This window comes from Xenopus laevis, chromosome 1S (genome assembly GCF_017654675.1).
Source record: "Xenopus laevis strain J_2021 chromosome 1S, Xenopus_laevis_v10.1, whole genome shotgun sequence".
Classification (NCBI taxonomy): domain Eukaryota; kingdom Metazoa; phylum Chordata; class Amphibia; order Anura; family Pipidae; genus Xenopus; species Xenopus laevis.
Genome location: NC_054372.1, coordinates 143688143 through 143714515, shown reverse-complemented (window position 1 = coordinate 143714515; position 26373 = coordinate 143688143). Strand labels below are relative to the sequence as shown.

At 39.4% G+C, this 26373-nt stretch overlaps 2 protein-coding genes across 3 annotated transcripts; both read right to left on the bottom strand.

Moving 5' to 3' along the window:
- Positions 1–1850: 1850 nt before the first annotated feature.
- comt.S (catechol-O-methyltransferase S homeolog) lies at positions 1851–13533 on the bottom strand. Its single transcript, NM_001096875.1, is given in 5 exon segments — positions 1851–2708; positions 3639–3770; positions 5018–5211; positions 10387–10563; positions 13512–13533. Coding segments are annotated over 4 exon segments (645 nt in total). The 5' UTR covers positions 10526–10563; positions 13512–13533; the 3' UTR covers positions 1851–2528.
- Positions 13534–15986: 2453 nt separating this feature from the next.
- On the bottom strand, positions 15987–26162 carry comt.2.S (catechol-O-methyltransferase S homeolog). Of its 2 annotated transcripts, none has more exons than XM_018244128.2 (5): positions 26050–26162; positions 21485–21642; positions 19750–19943; positions 17616–17747; positions 15987–16468 (listed from the first exon to the last, which is right to left on the bottom strand). In XM_018244128.2, the coding sequence occupies exons 2-5, from the start codon at positions 21621–21623 to the stop codon at positions 16283–16285; spliced, it is 651 nt and encodes a 216-aa protein (XP_018099617.1). In that variant the 5' UTR covers positions 21624–21642; positions 26050–26162; the 3' UTR covers positions 15987–16282. The 2 variants fall into 2 exon arrangements, with proteins under 2 accessions (XP_018099617.1, XP_018099616.1); XM_018244127.2 differs by lacking the exon at positions 26050–26162 and adding an exon at positions 22956–24340.
- Between the last annotated feature and the right edge of the window lie 211 nt (positions 26163–26373).

The window sequence follows — 26373 nt, the reverse complement described above, 5'->3', positions numbered from 1 at the left end:
GAACTAATCTCTTCAAATCAGGAGAATTTAAGTGATTTTATCACTCTTTATTGAATAAGGGCTATTCTGTATCTCTGGCACCTAACTACCAGCACGTTCCTAGGGAGAGACACAAGCTATACTGCACAACAGTGTGTGTGTATATATATATATATATATATATATATATATATATATATATATATATATATATATATATATATATATATACATACATATATCAACTGCAAGAAGAAACTGAGCCCTTTACATCTATCACATTATTTTTACCAAACAAGAGGATATTGTGGTGTATAGCAAAGTCACTAAACCTTTGGCCAATTGGTGAATTAAAGTGGTGCCACTAAGGTTCACCCTGCATGCACAATTAAAACTAAAACGTTCTAATAATGGATTAGCATTAGACTGATTTTATAGTAGTTTTATTGCTGGTTTAACGTAATTTGGGGCAAATTGGGAAGTGACATTGGCCAATTTAGTCATTTAGGTCCTGGGCCAAACATCAGATTTTACAGCTGAGCTCTGCAGTCTGTATGGTAAAAACACAGTGCGCAAACGCAGCAGGGGAGGGGATGCATCATAAACGCAGTGCGCGTGCGTCCCCCCCCCCAGTCTGACCCTGTCTGCAGACCTATTAGAAAGGGAGCAGTTTCCCAGCCTAAAGGGAAGTTTCCAGCCTTAAGGTGGCCATAGATGTTAAGATGTTTATAAGATATTTTTGTTTTCATAAGACCAAGCTCATCTTGAAAAGGTTGTTTAAATGTCCGATTTGTCCATTGTCTAAAAAGACCATTTCAAGAGATATCATCTAGTTGAAGATAGGAAAACTGTGGGTAGCCGCCTGCTTGGTCCTGCACACAATTGGACAAGAGATACATTTCACTGTGAACGATGAAAATCTTCTAAGCTGCCCAATCAATTTCCAGACCGATGTCGGATGAAAAATCTTTAGATGTACGATCGTTCAGTGCCCACTAACCTCACAATAATTTGCCGTTTGTCGTTAAGGAGAGAAAAATCTTAATGTCTATGGTGAACTTTACTGACTTGACTGTGCTATGATTATGTATCAGAGAGGCATCATTTGTGCCTATACAGGTATATGGGTCAGTAAGTGGCTAAATCAGGCAAGAAACAGTCCAGTTTCAGCCCTTCTGTAGCAGCTTTACCTGAGTCCAATATGTCCGCATCAACTTGGCAGGGAAAGAGGTGAAAACAGGAGGCAACTGGGGACATAGACATCAACGATGTGGGAGATATAAAAAGAGGATCACAGAATATGAGCAGAACTTTCTTTTGTAAAAAAGGGGAAAAGCAAGGAAAGCGCTACAGTGCAAGAAGAAAAAAAAACAGAAAAAATTGGTGTAAAATAGACCATGGAAAGATAAAATAGAAAATGTCAGTGAGGGGTAGACACCACATGTCCATGTCTGTTGTGCTGTATATGGAACCTAGGAAAGACTCTATAATCAAACACCGCGCAGACTAGTGGTGGAGAATTTTAGGGTGGAAAACCAGCTTTAAACCACCAAGTCACTCACAGCTGTTAGTCACTGATACAAATGAAATCAGGTGTAATAATGAGGGAGGACTGACTGTAAATGCACAGGAATTAACATGGAGCAGTTGCTCTGGTGCTGCTTGAATTATGAGAGAAATATCTGGTTGCTATGGTTTCTGGAAAAAGATGGAGTTAATTGTTGTTATTGTCTGTATTTGCTAAATATGTATAGGTAAGTAAAATATCACATTCAAATACAATACATTGCTTTCCTTCATCGCTGTTTTTGGTGCTTATATCCATGGAACACAATACCCTGTAAAATGCAATGTTTCACGGAAGGAACAGATTTTTGTTACAACACACAGGGCTTTAATAATCTTGTAATGCGTATTAGATGATCCAGGATAATTCGATACTCTGATATTTCTATATGTATATGGTTGACAAGTAATAACATATCAATGAAGGTTATCATCACAAGAGAGTAACATTATCCATTATAGGGACTTCCATGTCAAAATCACAAAAAGCAAATAACAACCAGATGATCTTAGAAGGAGCTTACACAAGAGTCTCTGATGTGCAACTGTCGGGGAGCTTGAGAGAAGGGGAAGGAAGAATGGATGAAGGTGGAATAAAGCCATTAGAACTAGTTATTATTGGGTTATTAAGACAAAATAGACTAGTCTGAAGTTTGCTTTAGTAACTCGTAGACAGTAGAACTTTCGTTAATGATTTGTGTCAAAGTTTGGCCTGAGAGTTTCTCCATGAGTGCTATTTCTTACATTTCCAAGACGGAAGGCCGTGGTTTTCCAATACTTGAGGTGAACTAATGCAGAGTTTATGGATAGAGGATTCCTATATGACTGTATTCATCAGCCACTTTATTTTTTTCCAATAAGGTTGTAGGGCAGTGCAGTCCCAGAACACGAGCAGAAGAGTTCCCCTTTGGGTAAGGCATCTCCAGCAAGAGCCTGTCACTCTTACTGTGTTGTACAAATTGACTGGGCTTTGAGATGCAAACCTACCCTCTAAACACAGCCTTTTCCAAAGCATCTGCTCTATCCGTGTATTCAACATGGGCCGGGTAGTTGGTACAGTCATATCGACCGCTTGTCCGGACGTACTTAAGAAATTCTGGTGCTCCAGGTTGCACCACGTTGTCTGCGAGTAAGACTGAGCCCTTTCTGAGTAAACCACATTCCTGCATAGAAAGAAAGAGGGGTAGCATTAGATATTCAGTAGCACAAAGACTGGGCTCCATCACTCAAAGGAATATAAAGCTCATTGTATGATTATATGCTCAAGCCCTGGACTCTCAGCAAGAAAAGATTCAAATATGCAAAACAGGGGTTTTGCTAAGAATTATGTGACACTCTCTTGTAAAATATGTCTGGTGACAGAAAGAGTTTCCTGCTGACACATATAAGATCATCTATATATATATATATGTGTGTGTGTGTATAGGGAGTAGGGGTTTTTATTAGCAAGGAGGTTTAGTTCTCCTTTAAGGACACTGGAGACCAAAACTGTAAAGCATACTCCAGGTGAGGCCTTACCAGGGACCTATAAAGAGGTACAATTATGTTTTCATCCCTTGATTTGATGCCCTTTTTATGCAAGACAGTACACATATGGGATCCCTTAAATGGGAACCCATTATTCATAAATGTCCAATACTGGAAGGCCAATTCCTATAGACTACAAACAGAGTTTTTAAATGATTCACTTTCCTCTGCAATGATGACACAGAACCTTGTACTTGACCATAATTAAGCTGCATGAATCCATATTTCTGGCAAACAATCCTATTGGGTTTATTTGATTTTCAATTTATTTGATTTATGGCAGACGTAAGATAGTAAGCTCCGTTATCCATAGACTCCATTATAATAAAATAATTCAAATTTCTCTGTAATAATAAAACAGTACCTTGTACTTGATCCAAACTAAGATAAAATTAATTATTATTGAAAGCAAAACCAGACTATTAAAAGTATTTAATGTTTACATGATTATCTAGTAAACAAAGTATGAAGATCCAAATTATGGAAAGGCCCGTTGTCCGGAAAACCCCAGGTGCCGAGCATTCTGGATATCAGGTCCAATACCTGTACAAGGAAATGCAACTTACCTCCAGTAATATAGTGTCAGGCACGTATCTGATCTTAAAGTGATCAATAAATACGAAATCAAAGTGCTTTACACCATGCTCTGTCTTCAGTTGAGGAATAACAGTCTCGGTGGAGCCAAGAAGTATCTGCACCTGGAGAAAAGAATTTATTATGGTTAAGTGTTGAATGTTGGGAGATTCACTCTGAGGCACACGGTTACATGAATCTGTTGCAGATCTATATTTCTCACCTTCTACAGCACATGAATTCAGGAAGTGTTGCTTCTGGTGTGACACCTATTGCATCTCGCCTTTTATACACTTTTAAATGAATAGACCACAGCCTTCCCAGGTTATGTCCTAGGGACACCGTTGTTTTAGGTCTGACTTCTGAGCTCTTTTTTTTATGGAGCTTACGGTCTTGAGCTGGAAACTGGTTTTATAACTAGCAATAATGTTTATTCCATATACAAGAATGGGAATACTTTTAAAAAGAGAGACTCACTTGCCCTCTGTCTTGGTACACAAAAAGATGCTCTTTACAGCACAATTCCGGTTGTTCCTTGTACAGGGCCAGCTACTGTATCTGATATTTAACTTGCAGACCAGAGTACAGTTGTGCACAACTTACAGGCAATAGATATTCTGTTTATACTTATTGGAATATAGAATTTAAAATTTTAACCGCTAAGTGCAAGTGAGTAGAACAATCACTTATATATCCCATCCCCAATGGCACCCACACATCTGCAATGTGCTAAGCTTGTGTCGTTTTATTCAAATGCCAGCAAATGTTTACTGGACAGCCCCACTCTTCAAGTGCTCTTGAGATTTTCTCCTTTTCAAATGAATAGTGCTATAGTGAATAAACTACAAAGAAAGATGTGGAACCTGTTGGTAAGCAGGACACCTCCCACCTGACCCAGTTTCCATGGAGCACCCTAGAATTGTGGATGCAGAAAGAGACCAGCTTACAGAAAGTGCACAGGGTTTTGGGCAAAGCAGGGTCATGTATGTGCATTAATGGATGTGGCTGATTGCGGACAAGGTCATCACGGTACTAATATTAAGCCTATGCACAAGCTGCAGGCCATCAACTGGTCAGCCCTTGTAAATGTCATGACAATGTCCAAAATTGTGAAACATAAGCAGTTAAAAAGTTTTGCTTCTGAGTTTATTAGGGGTCAAGTGAGAGCATAGTAATATGCAGGGGCAATTGGGGAGGGGAGGAATGTGGTGGGCAATTGCAGAGGCCCATGCCATAACCTACCTTTAATATAACTTAAAAGTAAAGTGCAATGTTTCAGAATTTAGCACAAAACTCACACGCAGCAAAAGGAAATTGAATTTGGATTATGAAGTCAGGACCTCTGGGACATCACTGAACACCCAGCTCTTACCTTGTTTTCTACTCCGGCAAATTCAATCATTTGTTTGGCAATGGAAGCATTATCTGGGTTAATCTCCACAGTAAGTAGTCGAGCGCTGGGCTTCAGCAGCCGAGCTATGCGGATAGCAGAGTATCCACAGTAAGTGCCCAGTTCCAGTACCACCAATGGCTCGGTCTCTTTAAGTACTTGATCCAGAATCAGACCTGAAGGAAACAAACGGTACTTGATGTTAGAAGAATGAATACAGAATACAAATATATAGTGAATAAAGTACCCCTTCTGGGCTTCTAAACGGTCAGAACATGCAGTGCAGTGAATATAAATGGCAAATCTACCAATGCTTTCAATAGCAATTACATTTAGGGAAAGCTCAAAAAGCAATGTACATTAACTACATCACTGGAACTTCCTTACAATTACATATTTTTTTCATTCATGTAAAAATTCATGTAAAAAATGAAAGAAATAATGAGATACTTATTTAATAATGAGACACTATCAATTACTGGTTTTAGTTAATCAGCAGATGGCGCCAAACCCTACATAGAGAATGTGCAGCATGAGCAGATTGGCACACACAGTCAGGGCCGCCATCAGGGGGGGACAGGGGGGACAAGTGTCTCGGGCTCGGGCCTGAAGGGGGGCCCGCAAGTGCTGCATTTTTGAAAGAGCCGGGCCCCCCTTACGAGCGCCCGAGCCGTGCGGCCATTTCTTATGTTGTAGAATGCGGAAGTGCCGAACAGCCGCAGCCGAAGTCCCAAGCGGCGAAAAGACCCTAAGTCACGAAAACAGCCAAAGTCCTGAAGCAGCGAAAAGACCCGAAGTCACGAAAACAGGCGAAATTGAAGTCCTGAAGCGGCGAAAAGACCCAAAGTCACGAAAGGAGGCAAAGTTGAAGTCCTGAAGCTTTGAGTTCAATTCTACTGAACACCAGTTTGTGTTTTTTTAATCCCCTGGCCACCAATGTATTATTTTAATATTCTATAGGCCCCTACCACCAATGTTTTTTAAAATTTTTTTGGGGGCCCCAATTTTTTTTAACTTATAAGGGGGCCCTGTCCATCAATAGCTTTTTATAACTTGTGTGTGTGGGGGGTTACTTTTTTAGGAGCTGATGTCTGTGTGGTCTTTTAACTGTGATGTGGAGTGGGCGGGGTATGGGGTGGGGCTTGGGGTGTGAGGGTGGGCGGGGCCCAGGGAGCCCCAAAAATTTTGTTTTACGGGGCCCCGTGATTTCTAATGGAGGCCCTGCACACAGTTCCCGGGCGCCAGCCAACACACTTCTCAGAGAGAAAAACAGTAGTTGGCATGGGTATAACAGGTATAGAGAAACATGTGGGGTCTATATATATATATAATGTGTGTGGCCAAATATAAGTCACAACCCATAAGCCTGTAAAAGACACAAATCTGAGCAAAAGGCTGCCAGTGCCCAACTCTGCAGCTGAGCATGTTGTAGCAGACATATTAACAGCAATGAATAAGGAAATGAGGGCTGATGACTACAAGAAGCAAATACCACTTACCAACCAAGGCCAGGTCTGGATTCAAGTCTGAATTCCCACTGCATCCCTAATAATATGATTCCACAACCATTGTACTTCTGCACTGACTATTATTAGTGTCTGAGCTGCTACTTTCAAAACTTTATATGAATCATATAAAGTATTTAGTGCAGTGTAATAACAATACCCCAAGTACAGTGAAACCAAATAGTACCAAAATACAAGGGAATTGTACCCAAAGGGATTTGCACTGTACCAACTACAAACTGCCAATAGCTGAGTACACATGGCTGAAGCTGTATATGGCCCTAACTGTAACAACACTTGCACTTATACTGTATGATCCACTGTGATTACAGTTAAGTCAGTGTGGCACCATATTACTGGTCATACAGATTATAATTATTATTGTTCTTCATTTTAAATATTGTATTGTTTTTTGCACTATAAATAATATATGTGCAGTGTGCATGGGAATTTGTTTATGTTTTTTTAAAAACTATAGTCTGGCCTTCCAACAGTCTGAGGAACCGTGAACTGGCCCCTTGTTTAAACAGTTTGAGGACCCCTGCACTAAGTAAAACAAATATGATCTCGGCCTCAGGCCCGGATTTGTGGCAAGGCCATAAAGGCCCTGGCCTAGGGTGGCAAGTTGTTGGGGGCGGCATGTCGTCCAGCTACTTGCTGAGGAGCACTGGGGACACGCTGCTGAAATCCGGCCCTGCTCGGTATCTTCCATGTTCTTCATGAGTATATACAAAATCCAGAAGCACAACAAAAATAGTTGCTGCATGAAAATAGGTGATTTGTTTAGCCTTAAAGCATTTTACAATCAAGGCAATGTTTCGGACCCCTCTAGCCTTGATAAAGGGCCCAGGGGGTCCGAAACGTTGCCTTGTTTGTGAAATGCTTATAGGCTAAACAAATCACCTATTTTCATGCAGCACCTAGTTGTGGTGTGCTTCTGGATTTTGTCTATACTGACGTTTGTCCCCATGCAAGGAAGGGGATTTCTGGTCGGGCACCCACCACTTTCACCAAGTGGAAACCTCACAGGTAGAGCACTTCATTATCGTGCAGCTACATCTCATGAGTAAGCTGGAGGTCTTCTCAATCACCTTTTGATTTGGGAATAACTAAGACAAGTAAAAAGAAGAGAGCAGCATGTACAGAGCCAAACCAAAAATAAGCAGTAGATAGTATGCTATACAAAACCTTGAAACATGTGCCATAAAAATTCATAACCTCTAGGCATAGAGCCTACTAGTTTAATTCTGCCCTGCAGCTTCACTTTTATAGAGAGAATAATGCAAATTTCCTTCCATGTTTCAGCAATCAGTAAGGTGGAACAGATTACACATGAGATCACTGCTGATGTATTTTGCCTTACAGGCTTCCTCTGTATGTCAGCCATAGGCAGCATACATTATACTCACTCTATGGGAAGCAATGCAGGTGTAGGGCAAACATTTCTCAGTGCACTACTGACACACGACATGGCTGAGTTAATTGGGGAAGCACACTAACAAACCATTCATTCCTATTTATGAAAAAAAATATTATGTATGGAATCTTTTATCTGGAAACCCTTTATCCAGAAAGCTCTGAATTATGGAAAGACCATCTCCTATAGACTCCATGTTATCCAAAAAATCCACATTTTTGAAAAATTATTTCCTCTTCCTCTGTAAAAATAAACATTACCTTGGACTTGATCCCAACTAAGATAGAATTAATCCTTGTTGGAAGCAAAACCAGCCTATTTGGGTTCTTTTAATGTTTACATGATTTTCTAGTAGATTTAAAGTATTTATATCCAGATTATGGAAAGATCCATTATCCAAGCATTCTGGATAACTGGTCCCATACCTGTACTGGGTGGCTGTTTTTATCGTGTCAGTATCCCTTTAATGCTACTAAAACACTGTATATAGCATTTTCAGAAATGGTGTGATTGTTCCCGTGGCATGTAGTAGTTTGTACACTGTGTATTTCTTTGGACACCATTGTACTTTATTTTTAACTGTACTGTATTGTTTTATATGACACTTGCTGCCAGGAACTCCCTGGTTTCAAACCAGGTACCTGTTACATTCAAGGCACCGCTCCTCCTGCCCAGGCCTTGACCTTTTCCTGATCTTTTGACTACGACTTCTGCCGCCTGCCTTGAACTCTTCGCCTGACTCCGACTACGCTTTCTCTTGATCCCTGCCGGTACCTCGTTTACGTCTATTGGCTACACACTTCCTTGTTGGCTTCCGCAGCAGAAAGCCCGGGGGCCCAAAAGGGCGTCGGTGAACACCGGAACCCACAGGGTTCTCCTGTGCCTTCAAAGGTACTGTTCACTTCACAAGGTTCCTATTAACGAGATTGTTACAACCTGACCTTGCACCTGACCTTGCTCCTGATCTGGTAATCATGTTCCTGATTCTGTTTCTGCTCCTGAATCTGATCTGGTAATCTTTTCTTGTTCCTGCTTTGTTCCTGTCCCTGTCTGGTCCGTGTTCCCTTTGATATTGATCTCCCGGTTTCGACCTTGGCTTGTTTATCGACTCTGCATGTACTCTGCCTCACTGCCTGTCCTGACCTTTGACCTGTTCCTGATATGTTTGTCTGTTGCCTGGCCTTGTCTTTTGGCCTGAATCTCGACTTGTTTTTTGCGGCCCTGCTATATCTCTCTGCAGAGTTTGCTTTTTTCTGTTTTAAAGGACATGTCAACCCCCACAGCAATAATTCAATCAGTAAAAAGCCTCACTACATTCTTCACATACCGATTACTCCAGTCCTTGAAAAGCAATCCGCTAAGCAGCTTGGTTGATTTCAGCTTCCAGCTTCTTTCCTCCACGATGTGCCTCTCTCCCCCCTCCCCTCAGAACAAGCGCTCGCGCTTGGCGATTTGCACATGAGCACTTTCTAGCAAATAATCTTTCATGCGCAATAGAGGGAAATCGGCTTTGACTAAAACTTTCAGCCGCATCATTAGTGACCTCTCAAAACACGCCTATCCATTTGATCCGCCAATCAACAAATAGCTTTATAGTTGCTATACAGACTTGTAGATCTTAACTCTCCTCCCCCCCCCTCCTCCTCCAAGCACATATTTCTTCTGCTGACTGCAGCGAGCTGAGAATCGGAGACTTTAACTATTACACTGCCTTTTCCATAATATCCATAATAACATAGTAACCATAATGTAGAGATCAGGCGGGAGGGACAATTGGCGCATGTGCAATACAATCAGGAAGCTCTCAACCCGGAAAAAATGGCCGCCGGGTAAATGCTTGAATCTACCGAGAAAGAACGCAGTGGTGCAGGGAGCAGGAGGGGAATTTCGGTGCGAAACTAATGCGGTTTGGGTTGGGTTAAGGTAATGTATACAGGCATGCCAAAACTGGAAAAATGGTTGACATGTCCTTTAAAATTTAAAGTTATACAGCACATGGCTCCTGTCGGTCAATCCTTACACTTACTTAGGCATTCTGCTTTATGTATGTTTTTTCTTTCTCTCCCGGATGCTTCTTAGCTGATCATCTGCAGAGTTTTTACACTGTCCAGGCAAGTACAACCTGCTTGTATGGGGAGATACCCATCAATTAGCATTAGTCATTTAATATGAATCATCTATTGCTGTTGCGCTAGTGCTGCATCTTGGTTCCATCTTCACAGCACCATATTTCTTGATCGTGTTTTCCTCTTTGTTGATACAGTTTTAATTACTTCCATGTAACCTCTTCATTTCAAACCAGGAGACCAATTTAACTCGTATCATTTTATATAGGCATTAACTTGATTTCCATAGCTATCTTTTTAAAGAAAGTGAAATAAACCGTGCAACAGAGAGCAGGCTGTTCCAAATGTTGATTGTTTACTTACCTTTCTCATCACCCACATTCATTGCCCACTCCTTTTTACTGCAGTATTCATCGATATGGTCAATTACGCTTTGGGGGTCCCCACGAACTGCATTCTGCTGCACAAAATCCAAGATCCGCTGTTCCTTACTCTGGGCCATGTCAAACAGCTTTTAGGGTGGTGATGTTCAAAGGAAACCTGGCAAGAGAATAGTATTATATTAAAATATAAAAAAACAAAAAAACACATTTCCTGGGGCAGAGAGTCCTTTAATCTCCATAATTTAATTTGCAGAGTACCTGGAGGAAACCCACACAGACATGAGGAGAAAATATGAAATGAAATGAGGAGCGGTAAACACAGTGTAACGAAGGCAACCACACTGCAAGTTTGTGTAGATTAAACTACTAATCACTTCTTCTTTTTCTTCTTCTGAAAATATGAACTCTTTCACATAGTGCCCTGATCAGAATCAAACTCAGGATCCCAATGCCCAGTCCAATTTTTTTCCTCTGCACTAATTTTCATTTAACTGGCACATTCAGAAAACCTCCACACAGAACTTGCTGGTATCACTGCATCAGCCCCCCACTCCACCCCATTCTGCAAATGTAACATCTTCTTAATTGTAATATGAACTATAAACTTAAATCCATCCACTCTCTATGGTGCAGCCAAATGTACCAGGGCCATACTGGGAATGAGACATGTACACATGGTTATATCTGCTGCAGCCTCTTGTACACCCACTCTGTAATTTGTTCAATTACTATGAAGATGCCGACACAATGAAAAATATGGTAACTGATTTCTGAGCATATGCATACTTGCTGATCAGACATTGATCTCGCTCATATAGCTAATATATGATCTTATATATAAGTATATATAAGTATATATATATATATATATATATATATATATATATATATATATATATATATATATATATATATATATATATATATATGGAATACACATATATGTAAAGTACCAAGGTTAATGGAGGCTTGAGTGTGTTGCCCTGAGTCCTCAGCTGGAGGAGTAAATAGGACAGATAGAAAGATATCTCTAAACCAATTGTGTAAAACAGGCTTTCATTGAGTAGAAGTATATAAATTGCCTGATGCATTTCATGCTTTCCTGGCCCTTATTCATAGTCAGAAAATATGGTTAGTTAATAAAAGACTGTTGCATTTACACAAATGGTTTGGCAACTCTTTGATTTAGTCAGTAGGTGTGGTATGTCTCTATCGTAACGTAAGAAACACATCTCTTTTTCTTTTGCTGTCTTCTAATTAACACTGTGTAATTGCAGGTATGCAACCCTTATTCTTCTTCTCTTGCAGCTCTTTTCTCTTTATAGTAGAGTCCTGCAATGTGTTGGGTACACACAGAATAACCGCAAAATGGTCAGGATTTGGGCAGAAAAGCCCTCATGTTCTGATCATGCAGAGATACCAGCAGTGGTAGGCAGGTAGTCTGCAGTTGGCTATGAAGCATAAAACATACTGAGCTCCCTGTCAATAATGCCAATTCTGGTTCCCCATGCCCACTATTGATATCACTTCTGGTTTACAGAGACTTTATGCAGGCAACAGGTTGCTTATGGGAAGCCTTTGTTTGAACTGCAATTGGGCTGCAATTAAGGTGTACGGTTCCACAACTGGGTCTGGCACGGGTCTGCTACAATAGAGACGAGGAGCCAGCAGTTGATTTTTATTGACCCAACTGGGAGTGAGCAGAGTGATTCTTTTCTGAATACTCAAGCAGTATAAGTACACTTAAAATACATAAGCAACAGTATTAGATGAGAAAAGATACAGTACCAGCCTTTAGGGGATCCTCCTCTGTATGTATGCCTGGTACATGGGATGAAAACTTATCTGGTTGAAGACTAGAACTTTCTTACATACAAGGGCTGATATACTAGCATAGGTGCTAGACTGCTCAGAGCCGTTGCCAGTAGAAACCAAGCAGCATTGAGAAAAAAAAATACACACTCATCGGGGAATATAAAATTGATTGATAACCCGAAAATCGTTCGCAGTTCATTCACAATGCGAATAAATGTTCTCAAAGTGAACAATTTTGCCTTTGCGAAACCTCTCACACGACAGTAGGATAGTGATTGCAAACGTTATAGTTTGTGAGCAGTTGAAGTAATAACGCAAACGTTTTTACACTTTCTCCAAAAGTTTTATGACACCTTCAAGCAGATGTTAAAGGTTCACAATGTGCAATTAAGATTTGCTAAGCAATAAAAAGTCTAATGGAGAATATTACATTGCAACATGCCTCAAGTCCCTTCATCACTGGCAAAACAAGAACATTTGGTATCTTGTGCAATATATACTTTGGAGGTATTTCATTACACCAATCGAGTTATAAATTTGCATTTTATTTCTTCTATTGCTGGATAACCTGCACAGTGAGTCCTGTGTTTTTGCAAAACCTGCACTGACCAGAAGATTTGAAACGTCTCTTAGTGTATTGGATCCTATTCTTTCTATAGGTATCCTAATTAGTAGGAACCAGCCATCAATTAACACTGAACAGTTTGCTATTAGTGACTGCAGATTTGCAGATTAGAAATTGTCTAAATTAGCCCTACAGTCTTACATAATCCAACCTACTAGATCAGTGATCCCCAACCAGTAGCTTGTGAGTAACATGTTGCTCCCCAACCCCTTGGATGTTGCTCCCAGTGACTTCAAATCAGGTGCTTATTTTTGAATTCCAGGCTTGGAGGAAACTTTTGGTTGTATAAAAAACAGCTGTATTGCCAAATAGAGCTTTCTGTAGGCTGCTAGTCCACATAGGGGCTACCAAATAGCCAATCACAGCCCTTTGTAGGCATCTTTAGGAACTATTTTCATGCTTATGTTACTCCCCAATTACATGTGAATGTGGCTGATGGGTGAAAAAGTTTGGGGATCCCTGTACTACATTGACCTGGGGCAGGGTTGTTGGTCTGTCCACTCCTATCCCAAAGTCATGTGTATTGTTTTAGTTTCCCTTTACAAGAATATCAGCTGACGGTGGCTAAAGATGTCCCAGTTGAAAGGGGAAGCTAATAAGATACACACTCCATTAATACAGAGTGCAAGAGAAAGAAATGAATAAAATACATATGTTATACTCACAGAAGGAGCGGCTGCGACTGCACTCAATGGAAGCAGTAGATGCTGAGTCACCTGACCGTTTGCTCATTCAGTTTCCCTGCCTACATGAAGGAGGGGGCTGAGAAGGGAACTAGGAAATCTGTTTTGTGTCACACACTCTGCTCTGTATAGTGTTTGGCTGGGGACAAATTAAACAGGGCGTGTGTTCCACTGAGCTCCGTAATATATAACTGGTTTGCTGGAGACAGGGAAGGGATAGCAGTGTTCCTGATAAACTCACCTATTTGTAGTATATGCAATAAGTCAAAAGGAATAGAAATTTCTGCTCAAAATAATTTGCACAGATAAAAAAAATCTCACACACGTTTGTACTTATTTTGAGCATAGACTGTGGATTTTCATGTGTTCCATTGCATAACTACCAGGGATGCACAGTTCTGCATTCAGACAAATCCCTGGACATTTTGCAAGATTTGGAATGGCCCAAATTTGCCCAAGTGTTTAGCCAAACCATTAAGGCCAGTCCTTTTTTTCTATAATAGTTTGCAACCCCGTCTCCTGCCGGCGGGACTCCATAGACCCTGATTATATGTTTATTGATTTGGGGGAAAAGATTTTTTAATCAGTAACATACAGCCCAGCATGCGGGTCGTCAAATTGGCTAAAGACTTGCTTAGCACTCGACCCCCACCAAAGCCAGCAGATTTTTTGGTTAGTTTGACCAGCAATTGCATTGTAAAAATCAAATCAGGTACATTTAAGCCATTTGATAAGGCCAATCGTAAAAGTGTTGGTCCAGTAAATGCAAGGTTATGTCCTTTAAACAATATAAATGCAAGTTATACACTAAATGGCAGTGTGTTCCCAAGCAAGGATCTAGTTCCAGGCAGTGTGGCTACTAAAGCAAATAAAGTTCTGTCTTGCATAAAAAAGGGCATTAACTCAAGGGATGAAAACATAATTATGCCTCTTTATAGGTCCCTGGTAAGGCCTCATCTGGAGTATGCAGTGCAGTTTTGGACTCCAGTCCTTAAGAGGGATATAAATGAGCTGGGGAGAGTGCAGAGACTAACTGGTTAAAGAACAGTAACACCAATAAACAAGAGTCCTAAGGTAATGAAAATATGATGTGCTGTTAATAATGTAAACAAGCTGCTGTGTAGCCATGGGAGCAGCCATTCAAGCTGGAAAAGGAGAAAAGGCGCAGGATACACAGCAGATAACAGATAAGATCTGTATTATACAATGGGATTCTGCAGAACTTATCTGTTATCTACCATGTGTCCTGTGCTTAAATGACTGCCCCCATATAAACTATAGTTATTTTTGTGATACAAACATACCAGTTTTGCCAGTGCAGGGCATCATTACATTTTATCGCCCTTTCCTTTAAAACACTTGAATTTTTTCTTGTTGATGGTCCTTTAAGGGGATGGAAGATTTCAATTAAGAGGGTAGATTGTCAACATTGGGGTTGTTGTGATGGGAAATGATTACTCTTTATAAGTACATTAGAGGACATTATAGACAAATGGCAGGGGACCTTTTTACCCATAAAGTGGATCACCGTACCAGAGGCCACCCCTTTAGACTAGAAGAAAAGAACTTTCATTTGAAGCAACGTAGGGGGTTCTTCACAGTCAGGACAGTGAGGTTGTGGAATGCACTGCCGGCTGATGTTGTGATGGCTGATTCAGTTAATGCCTTTAAGAATGGCTTGGATGATTTTTTGGACAGACATAATATCAAAGGCTATTGTGATACAAAAATCTACTTTAATTAATATAGATATTGATATATATTGATATATATTGATAATATAGATATTGGTATGTAGAGTTTCTGTGTGTGTATGTATGTGCTCTGAAGGAAATCACTCTGACAGTAGAAAAGAACATGGAAGAGCTGGTTATAAGCTCTACATCTTTAATTGGAGGTTGACCTTGCCCCAGGACAGTTGACCCAGTCACACATACCTGAGTTTGACAAACATCTGTATGGCACAGTGAGACTATGTAACACCTAAATGGCTGCCACTATATGTACTTGAGTGTCCAGCTGATATGATATGCAGTGCAAACATATATTTCTACAAATTATGCACAGCTTGTGCTCTGAGTGCATGTTTAAGATTAAAATCTTTATGCCTGCTTTAAGTGCGTACAGTGTATCTCGCTTTAATTCAATTAACTTTTATTTCACCCTCAGAATAGTCCCATAGAAATCTTAGTGTGCCGAGTCATGCTGTACATGCCTACATTCCTTCTACTGCAATGTGTTGTGTTTTGTTTTAGTTTTTAGTTAGGAATGTGGACAAACTAACTGTATGTGGGAGTGGGCATTAAGGGGCATGAAGTCAACCAAACCCACTAACAGTTTTTCGTTTGACAGATGTTTTCCAACTTTTAATTGTGAAGAAAGGCAGGGTCAGACGTACAGAACAATTTAGACACACACTTGCAGGCAATCGACATGATATTAGGCAGCACACAAATGTATTTTAGCCAATTGTTTTATTCTTTATTACAACAGGTTTTTTTTTGTTACTGATTTTAGTCCATTTGCATGAGGTCACGGAACAAAGCACGTGGCACTCCCTGAGCAGCTGAGACTGTTACCTGGTAGCACCATAATCACGTGGCAACATTTGATAATTTAGTTGCATTACAATGTGGAAATGTCAGTCCAACTGAGGTTTCAGAGGTGTAGGTATAAACAAGGCTTCCAAAACATATTTATCAAACAAATAACTATCAGGTCCTTCTTGCACAGTTTTTGTCATTTTTTCCCTGTCACAAGTAACCTTTAAATACAGCTTTTTCAAGAGCATCTTCTTTATTGATGTACTGCACCCGAGATGGGTAGTTTGTGCAGTCGTACCGGCCACAGCTCCTGACATGTTCCAGGAAGTCTGGGATGCCAGGATAGACAACATTATCTGCCAATAACACTGAACCTTTCCTCAGCAACCAGCACTCCTAAACAGTAGGAAAAAAAATACACAAACCTGTATTTAAAAAATAGTCAAGGGAAAAAGGAAAAAAAATTGCAGGCAAGCTAGGTTATTTCTTATTTTCTATATACAATACACAAATGGTGTCGCACACCCTGTTCTACCTAATTTATTTGCATGAAAATGTAGTTATTATGTACAGAAAATGTCACATCCAGATGTATCTTGGCTGGAAGGCTTTTTCCCCTTACTCTTCTAAAACATTGGTAGATTTCAACTTATATAACCCACCAAAAAAATATTCCCAATCAATAAGCCCTGTATAAAGGCAACACTTTGCATGGTTATAGGTAGCCTTGCTGTAATTGGCCTCATGTCTTCTAATATTATGTCCCTTCCTACATCTTTAATGGAGAAGGAAAGGTTAAAACTAAGTAAGCCTTATCAGAAAGGTCCACATATATATATATATATATATATATACACACACACAAACCAGTAAACCCTCAAAGTAGTGCTGGTCTGAGTCCTATATATAATTTGTGGGTCGGGAGTCCATATGACTGTTTCCGTAAATCTCTAACTAGGCCAAAGGGACCCGCCCCAGTTCCAAAGGCAATCAAAATGCAAAAATGTTTATATTAAAAATATTAAAAAAGATATATGTCCTAAGGCTTCTTAAAGTAAAAACAAGTCATTTATTGATAATCACATTTAAAAGGTTTTCGGTACACTAACCCCACATGGCCCACCTTACGCGTTTCGCGTCTTCTGTCAAAAGAAACACTGCATTTCTTTCCTTCTATTGTGTTTACATGGGCTTCTGTATCAGACTTCCTGCCTTCAGCTTAAACCTCCTTGCCCCGGGCCTGAGCATGCTCAGTTTGCTCCTCCCCCCCCCCTTTCCTTCTCTGCTGTAATCTGAGCCCAGAGCTATAAGTGAGCAGGGAGAGATGTCACACCACATTAATACTGAAACTCCTATCCTAGCTTGCACTATTGCAGCTAGTCTATTGGCAATAAAATGCCTCTGTAGCTTTCCTTCTCCTTTAACAAATGCAGTAATGTATGTCTTACAGAAATGGCTTTGTAATATATTGAATAGCCCAGACAACAACTAGCGTAATCCTTGTTGTCTTTTTTTAAATGGAAGACTTGTTATTAAGGTTTACCTCTAAAAGTTTGGTATCAATGAGGTATTTGTCCTTCCAATGATCCAGAAACACAAAGTCAAATGTATCCACCCCATAGTTTTGCTTCAGCTGGGGGATGAAATCTGCTGTGGACCCCTCAAGTACTTCAACCTAAAAATCAGAATGTCAGATTTTAGTAATAAGAACTCAACGGCAAATAAAACAAGTGTCTCATCATAGAACCCTCTGATATGATTTATTCAGAGAAATGTTAATGTACAGAAGGTATCAGGGAGCTCACGACTGTACCTTATCACAGGGAAGCATACTGTTACCTAATGATGTTCCCACAAAGGGATTTCCATTTTGCATACTGAAATAAAATGTACTGTAATTCCAAGCAACTTTGTTTTTAAATTTACAGGTATATGCATTTGCTATTGAAAACAGTATCTGGCTGTTTATATTCTTTACACTACTGACTCCTGAAACAATGTAGCACAAGTCTATATATATATATATATAATATATATATATATATATATATATATATATATATATATATATATATATATATTATATATATATATATATATATATATATATATATATATATATATATATATATATATATATATATATATATATATATATATATATATATACATACTACTGCACATAATGTAGGCGTGTGATCAGTCCGGCTTGCCTGGGTGCAGGTCCAGTAAATAGTATGGTCTCGTTGTCGAAGGGATCCGCACTCACAGGACTTAATGACAATCAAAATGTCTTTATTATGGGGAGACTGACATTTCGGGTACCTCTGAGAAAGGCTATGGAGGTAGCTAAAATGTCAGTCTCCCCATAATAAAGAAGTTTGGATTGTCATTAAAGGTGGCCCTACACAGGGAGATGTGGAGGTGTCGCCAAATGAGCGGATCTCTCCTCGATATGCCCAACGATTGGATCAGAATGGAGGCCAAACAGGCATCAGCGAAAAGATGTGGCCGCAATCTGACGGGATTTTTTAACCTGCCCAATCTGCATTTGGCCAATTTTCGGGCAGATATCGATCGCGGACACCTGTCGGATGGCCCCACACACGGGCCAATAAACTGCCAACTAGGTCTGCCAGCAGCTTTTGTCGGACCGTATATGGGGTATAAATCCTATGAGTGTGGATCCCTTCGACAACGAGACTATATATATATATATATATATATATATATATATATATATATATATATATATATAATATATATATATATATATATATATATAAGAGATGCGCTGAATCCATCCAGGATTCGGCCTTTTTCAGCAGGATTCGGATTCATCCGAATCCTTCTGCCCAGCCGACCGAATCCGAATTACTAATTTGCATATGCAAATTAGGGGTGGGAGGGAATCGCGGGACTTTTTGTCACATAACAAGGAAGTAAAAAAGTTTTCCCCTTCCCACCCCTAATTTGCATATGCAAATTAGGATTCGGATTCGGTTCGGTATTCGGACGAATCTTTTGCGAAGGATCGTTCGGCCGAGTCAAAATAGTAGATTCGGTGCATCCCTAATATATATATATATATATATATATATATATATATATATATATATATATATACACATATATACATATATATACATATATATATATATATATATATATCTACACACATATATATATATACATATATATATATATACATATATAGAACATGGAGGAGCACTCACCAAACAAAAACAAATGTGTACAAAATAGCATAAAAATACAGCACTCAACAGGCTCAGTTAGAGTAACTGATTTTAATAGAAAAACAAAAAATCTATATATACCAAAACATTCTGTTTTTGAGATACTTTCATAACAGACTATGGAGTTAGCAATCCCATTTTATCATAATTTTGCTGATTGCCATTGAAGCATTGAGGAGAGCAAAGACTGCTAGTGAGTGCTGGAGTCTGTTTGCAACTCTCCTTCTCTGTAGAACCAACAAGACATTTGATTTATTTCTGCTTATTGTTCCTTGATCATCTCTAATGGAAGAAGAAATCCCCTGCAACAGCATTTTAGATGCTGACTAGATCAGGCACTTATTTTAGCTTCGCTGAATATCTACCTTACAGCTTGTACTGATAACTTCTATATTGGCCAAAATAAAGCAATGTGCCTACCGTGTTGTTGACGCCAGCAAATTCAATCATCTGCCTGGCTATAGAGGCATGAACTGGATTCATCTCCATGGTGAGGATGCGAGCTCCAGGCTTCAGCAGTCGAGCTATTCTCACAGCAGAGTATCCACAGTATGTGCCCAGCTCCAGCACCAGCAAAGGATCTGTTTCTCTCACCAATTTATCTAGGATCAGACCTTAAAGAGAAAAACAAATGGTTGCAGTTATAATTTTGAGGACATGGTAGCTCCATGTCCCTTTTCCCCTTTAAAACTGCCTACAGCATGGGGGCAGCATTTACTAGAGTGCTGACAGTCTGTCTGGACAGAAAATCTCATGTGCCATGTCCTTTCTTGGTAGATGGACAGTAGATGCAAAAATGACAGAGCTGCACTTCTTCCTAAATTCCTCCTTACAAAAGTCCATTAAAATCAATCGGGCTCAAAAGAACCCCAGTTCACATGTATACACACATTCATATTGAAACTATCCATACATTCACACTTATATATACACTACACTATATAAACCAATATCTATACTAAGGGGCAGATTTATCAAGGGTTGAATTTCAAAGTAATGTTTTTTTTGAACTCCCATAACTTTGAAATTCAAATAAAAAAAGACCAATCGAAATTTATTTAAAAAATCTAAGTTTTTAGCTTCGGGTGAATAAGCTGTATTCGAATTGTTCGAAACGAGCGTGTTCGATTAAATTCAAAACAAAGTATATGCCGGAAAAACTACACCAAATGGATTCTAGGAGGTCCCCCATAGGCTAAAACAGCAATTTGGCAAGTTCTAGATGGCGAATGGTTGAAGTCGAAGTTTTAAAGAGACAGTGGCCTATTTGATAATTGAAGTACACAATAATAGCTCAAAATTTGATTTTTTTTACTTCGAATTTTCACTTCGACCCTTGATAAATCTGCCCAAAATTGAAGATTTTACCATCACAAACCTTTGATATTATGCTTGTCCAAGAAATCATCCAATCCACTCTTAAGTCATCAAGACAAACACATTTTTATTGCATCAAATGTTCATTTTGTTAAAATGTTTTTATTGCCAAGTGACAAGCATAAGGGCTATTCACACCACATAATTACATTACCTTTGTATTTCATTTTTGTGATTTTATTGCATTTTCAGTAATGCATTGCTTTTGATTGCTCCATTGTGTCCCAAAAATTACTCTGCACTAGTGGAACTAGGATTTTGAACCAGTCTTACTGAAAAATAATTTTTTATTGCTTTCAGTGAATTTTATTGTATTCTTCATTGTTCTTGATGGATTCTTGACTTGAGGATCTTTACCTGTAAACATTTTGCCTACAATATTTTCATTGTGGGGTCTCTTCATGCAACAGTTTTGCAGTACTATGAATATTTGCTATGTGATACCTGCCATTCATACGTATGATGTTTTATATTGAGAAAGATTAGCACATCTTGAAAAAAAAAACCAATACTGTATATAGTTTTCTGATATACTTTAGAAGTTCTCTAATATCCCTAAAGTGAGAGCGCACAACAATCCGCTGGCATATAATGAAAGTGAAGTTAAAAAATGATTCTTTTTATATTTGATTTTATTTAGATTTGTTTGCAGTTGGACCTGTGTTAATAAATGAAACTAGTTGTGAGTTGGATACTGACCAGGACGGCAGAGGTCTGAAACTTCCATCTTTTAGACAATTTGGGTGTTAGTCAACATAACGCTTTGACCCCTTTTTACCTTTCTCATCTCCCACATTCATGGCCCATTCCTTGTTTCTGCAGAAATGGTCTATAGCATCAACCACACTCTGAGGATCACCACGCACTGCATTTTCCATTGCAAAATCCAACATCCTCTGTTCCTTCAGGCCATCCATAGTTGGGGGAGGGTCAAGTCTGCAGTACAACAAAGAGAGGTTAATATAATTCTTGCAAATGTGTTTTTTGTTTTCGTAAGAACAGGTCTTATTTCATCATCTGTGTCGCTTTCATCAGTTTTTTTATAGTTATGATGACACAATTAAACAAACAAGTCATCATTTTATTGTGTATTAAAATACAAACACACACAGACCAACAATTACAGTTTGCTTAGACATCACACATGGTGATTCAGGCATTTCCAAATAAACAGGAAGCATGTTGCAATAAAACAAATATATTTGTGAATGTAGTTCTGTTTTACATCCGCAGTTATGTGTAACAGCTTGTCCCTATTGAACCTGGCAATCTGTGGGTTCTGGTATATGGCAGAGGAACTGCTTTAAGATGCCATAGACTGTCACTATTAATTGGGTCCGTGGGAGGTTGTTTGGGCCTATTTTGTATCCCAGTCTAGTCTTGGTCACAATAACTCGATTCACATTCGCGATGATGGGGATTTGTATGGAATTATTTCCCAGTGAGTTTGGTAAGGAGCAAAAGTAGTAGTGGGGGTTCTATGTAGCAGGCATTGAGCAGAGTTGGGTGGGTGTGGAGCAAAGTATTATTACTTTGGGCACAAATTCTACTTGGCCTGGCACTGGGTGCTCCGGTGTCCTAATACAGACCCCCTATCATCCTCTCTGGTGTGTTGACCCTCTGGATCACCCCCGACACTCAGTATCTCAGGGTCTCCACTGTAACCTGACTACTATACACTAAATCCCTAACTATTGCTCCACCGCAGGGTCACTACCCCCCACTAAATGCCTTGTTGTGGCCTCACAAACCTGACTCATTAGGCTGACTATCTCTACTCCTATAGGGAGTTTCACTTCTGTTTATCCTATCACTGATTAGTCTTCTGTCAGTTACTATGAAGAGGTAGATATATCTACCTTTACCCCTGCCTCAAGTATAGCTAATGTAGGAAAGTTATTGAGAGAATCGCACAGGTGGTGAACTTACCCCTTTTATTGTGACCACCTGTGCATCAAAGTTTCGGGGGGGGGGGGGGATTAAGCTCCAGAGGGCATTCACATCCTCTTGTTCCTGACTTGGTTTACAGTCCAGGAATAAATTACCAAATCGGTTGAGCCACTCAGTGCACTTTTAGGGCCCATAGTGTGGGAGTGTTCACATCTGCTAGCAGGTTGTTATTCATATAACCCTCCCTTCATGGTCTGTAAGCTATTCTGGTCCAAAACAATGGACAGCAGGTCTAGATGGCACCCATAAGGGCAATGCGGGTCCCAGCATCCACCTCTTGAATAGCTCTTGAAGGATACCTGTAAATGTGTTGCATCAATCTTCATGGACCTGGCCTTTCAGGGTTGTTCACCTTCCAACAATTTTTTTCACCAGAAATAGTCTGGCAGCACAATAATCCATTTGCAGATTCTGAACTTATGCAAAGGTGAACAACGACTTTAAATTGGGACAATAAACTGGTTTTGCAGAAGGGTGCCTTCATGTCCACAAACTCCAGGTATCGACTTTTGACAACTTCATCCATAGTTGCTGTAGTCCAGACTTGCAGATTCTTACAGATCAGTGTTCTAATATCATCTCTCCATTGTTGCATTCCTCATTTGCAGCCAAGAGTAATGCCATCTTCTAGAGTCCCGTTCCAAAGAATTTTGTACCAGCTCTGGAATAGACCTGCATCATCTAATAAACTAAGAAGCACCTCTAAACCACTCCATTAAATCTGGGAACATTGGTTCTATCTGATACCACAGGCATTATGGTCATGTTTCTGCTGGACCTTCAGGAACTAATTCCACAGTGCTCCATATGTTGTGCTCCATAGGTTGTGTCCCACTAGCTCAAGGTGTGTTGCATACTGCTGAATATGTCAACTTATATTGTTACCAGTGCCTCTGCTGTACATTTCAGTCCAGAAATCAGTAGCCTAGTTCAACATAGACCTCAAGTCGTAAGACATGAATTTACAGTGTCTGCAGCCATCCCGCATGTACAATAGCAGTCACTATGCAAGTGCCCCAGGTGATGGTGGAGAGTGGATACTTCCAATGTACCTTCTGGCCTAGATTCTTCTTATCTACTATACATCTGAAGACAAAACAGCACTGCCTTCATCTCCTATATCCTAGTTCCTACAATTAACATATAACCTAGGTAACATAATTAAGAACATGTTATACACACAAAAGACAATAATAATAAAATTACATGTGGTAACTTAATATTACCCCTTTATATTTCACCTACTCATTCTTGCCCCTTATATATATAATATTCTAAAACCCTGTCAATACCATCACAACATTTCAATTGGCTAACTTTTCCCATATCTTTGGCTGCATATATATTAGGATCATAACAGACAGTCAGGTTTCTGTAAATTCTGTCTCTCAAATATCTTTTGTATGTGGATCTACACGCGCAAAAACAGTAGTGTTTGGAAACTGTGGTGAAAGGCAAAGGAAAGTGCCTTTTCTTTGCCCAGGAAAACTTAATAATGCAGAAATAATCCTTTTGTCACAGATGAGCTCTTGTAATTGTTATTGTTTCTAATACATACGAGCATGAACTTGCCCTTCACCATTGCCAGGCGGTACATAATAATAATGAGCTCTGTACTTCAAATGAACACAATCATAGAAACTGCTGTAATTAATTTCAACTAAACATACAGGATATGTGATTATATGAACCCCAGATATTATACTGGCCTTAAAAATTATATATATATATATAAATATATATATATATATATATAATGGCAATATAGTGTGCTGGTCCTTTGCAAACTCGTTTATATATACATACATATATATATATATATACGTCAGTCTGTGATTGAACAATACATTTTTCTTTTTTTAAGAATTGAGAGTGCAGATATATAGATATATATCTGCACTCTCAGGTCTTAAAAATAAAAAAATAATATATATATTAATAAATAAATAAAATGTAACAATAACAATACAGTTCAAATAGTTTTTTTGGCTGCTGGGGTAAGTGTCCTCCACTGAAAAAGGCAGATGAAAAATAGAAATAATTGAAATACTAAAAACTATTCTAATAAATGACAGCTGAAAAGTTGCTAAGGACTGGAAATTCTGTAACATAGTAAAAATGAACTTAAAGGTGAACTACCCTTTTAGCAGGTTTAAGGAAGGAGGAACTTGTTTTTTGGGGTATGCAGTTATTTGATTTTATATGTATGTGTTTTGTGTCCATATTCATAATTATGTGTTATCAACTGTATATAGGGGGTTGACTACAAAGTCAGGCCTCCAGGTAGCTTACGTTCTAAGTCACACCCTGCTACAAATTATACATACACACACTAATTTCCTGCGAATGGCACGGGCTGTATGCTTGCTACTGGAGCTTAAAATGGAATTACTGTATGCGAGAAAACCCGTTTGGTGGGATGTAGGCTTTTACCTCCCCCATCTTATCAGATGGGCTGTGACTGAGCTATGGGGGTAGTGGCTGAAGACTGACATAAAAAGAACACTGGGTCAGCAAGAAGAAAGAGAAAGGAGGAAGACGAAGACAAAGACAGGAGGAGCCTGGGGCAGAAGATGGAGCAGCCTGGTGGCAAGATGGGAGCAGGAGCCATCAGTTGACCCAAAGAAAAACAATATGGGCCTAGTGGTATATATCAAACATTTGTAAATATAAGTTAAAATAAGTGGCATTGTTATTAGCAACACATCATGTCTTTCATTTTGTAATATCTTCAAAAATGAATTGCAAATTAGAGTAGTTTGGGTGCACTACTCAAGATTGCAAACATGCCATAACAACCAGCCCTTTTTCTACTTCTCTGCAAACCAAGCTCTTTACAAAACTGAAGTGGCAGCCACCGCCTCTGTACCCCCTGACCCCTGTTGCTTTTCCGTATTTTTTTATATAGAGAATGAGGAAAATGAAAAATACCTTTATTATACACCAAAGCCAGCAGTGTGTGCATTTCCACACCCAGCTGGAATAGAATCCCTAGTACCTGGGCAGTGCCAGCAAATAATGCTGCTTGATGCCAATGTAATTAAAAAAAAGATAAAGAGTTGAAAAAAAACTGGCCAGAAAAACTGGCAATCCTAATTCTTATCACATCTAGTTCGTTAGTCTCCCTCTGCAGAGATTTCAGTGTTAGGGTAAGGCCGCACGAGGAGATTCGGGGAGATTTAGTCGCCTGGTGACTAATCGCCTCGTCTTTTGAGCGACTATCTCCCCAAACTGCCTCAGCGTTTTTCCCCATAGGCTACAATGAAAAGTCGCCTGCGCTAATGCACACGCGGCGATGCATTTTCTATAGTCGCCCGAAGTTGCCTCACTGAGTTACAGTGGGAAGGTAAATAAATGTAGATCAGTGCTACAAGACAATAATTTAATACTCACATGGAGCTGCTTCAACTGCACTTTGTGAACATAAAGAGCTACCCTAGCTGGGCTGATTTTTACACATTCTTTGTTCCTGCCTTCAATGGGTGTGACTGAAGGTCCACCTGAAGTGGTGGAGGAGGATGAGGTGTCTTGTTTCGTTAAATAACAGTGCTGGAGGCATGCATGCATTTTTCTAATGGTAGTCTGCAGAAATAGCTGTTTGCGCATTTATTTTATTTTTGTCTTTTTGGAAGAAAAGGAGAAACGTGTAAAGGGAAAATTCACCAGTAAATATTTTTACTTTCAAGATGCCTTAGATCACTTCTTATTGGCATAAAT

What these genes read in the sequence shown, in the direction of transcription:
- comt.2.S (XM_018244127.2), bottom strand. An exon ending in GAATGTGGGAGATGAGAAAG is followed by an intron (nt 19,944 to 21,484) that starts GTAAAAAGGGGT and finishes TTTCTCTTTAAG; the next exon opens with GTCTGATCCTAGATAAATTG. An exon ending in TTGCTGGCGTCAACAACACG is followed by an intron (nt 17,748 to 19,749) that starts GTAGGCACATTG and finishes TCTGATTTTTAG; the next exon opens with GTTGAAGTACTTGAGGGGTC.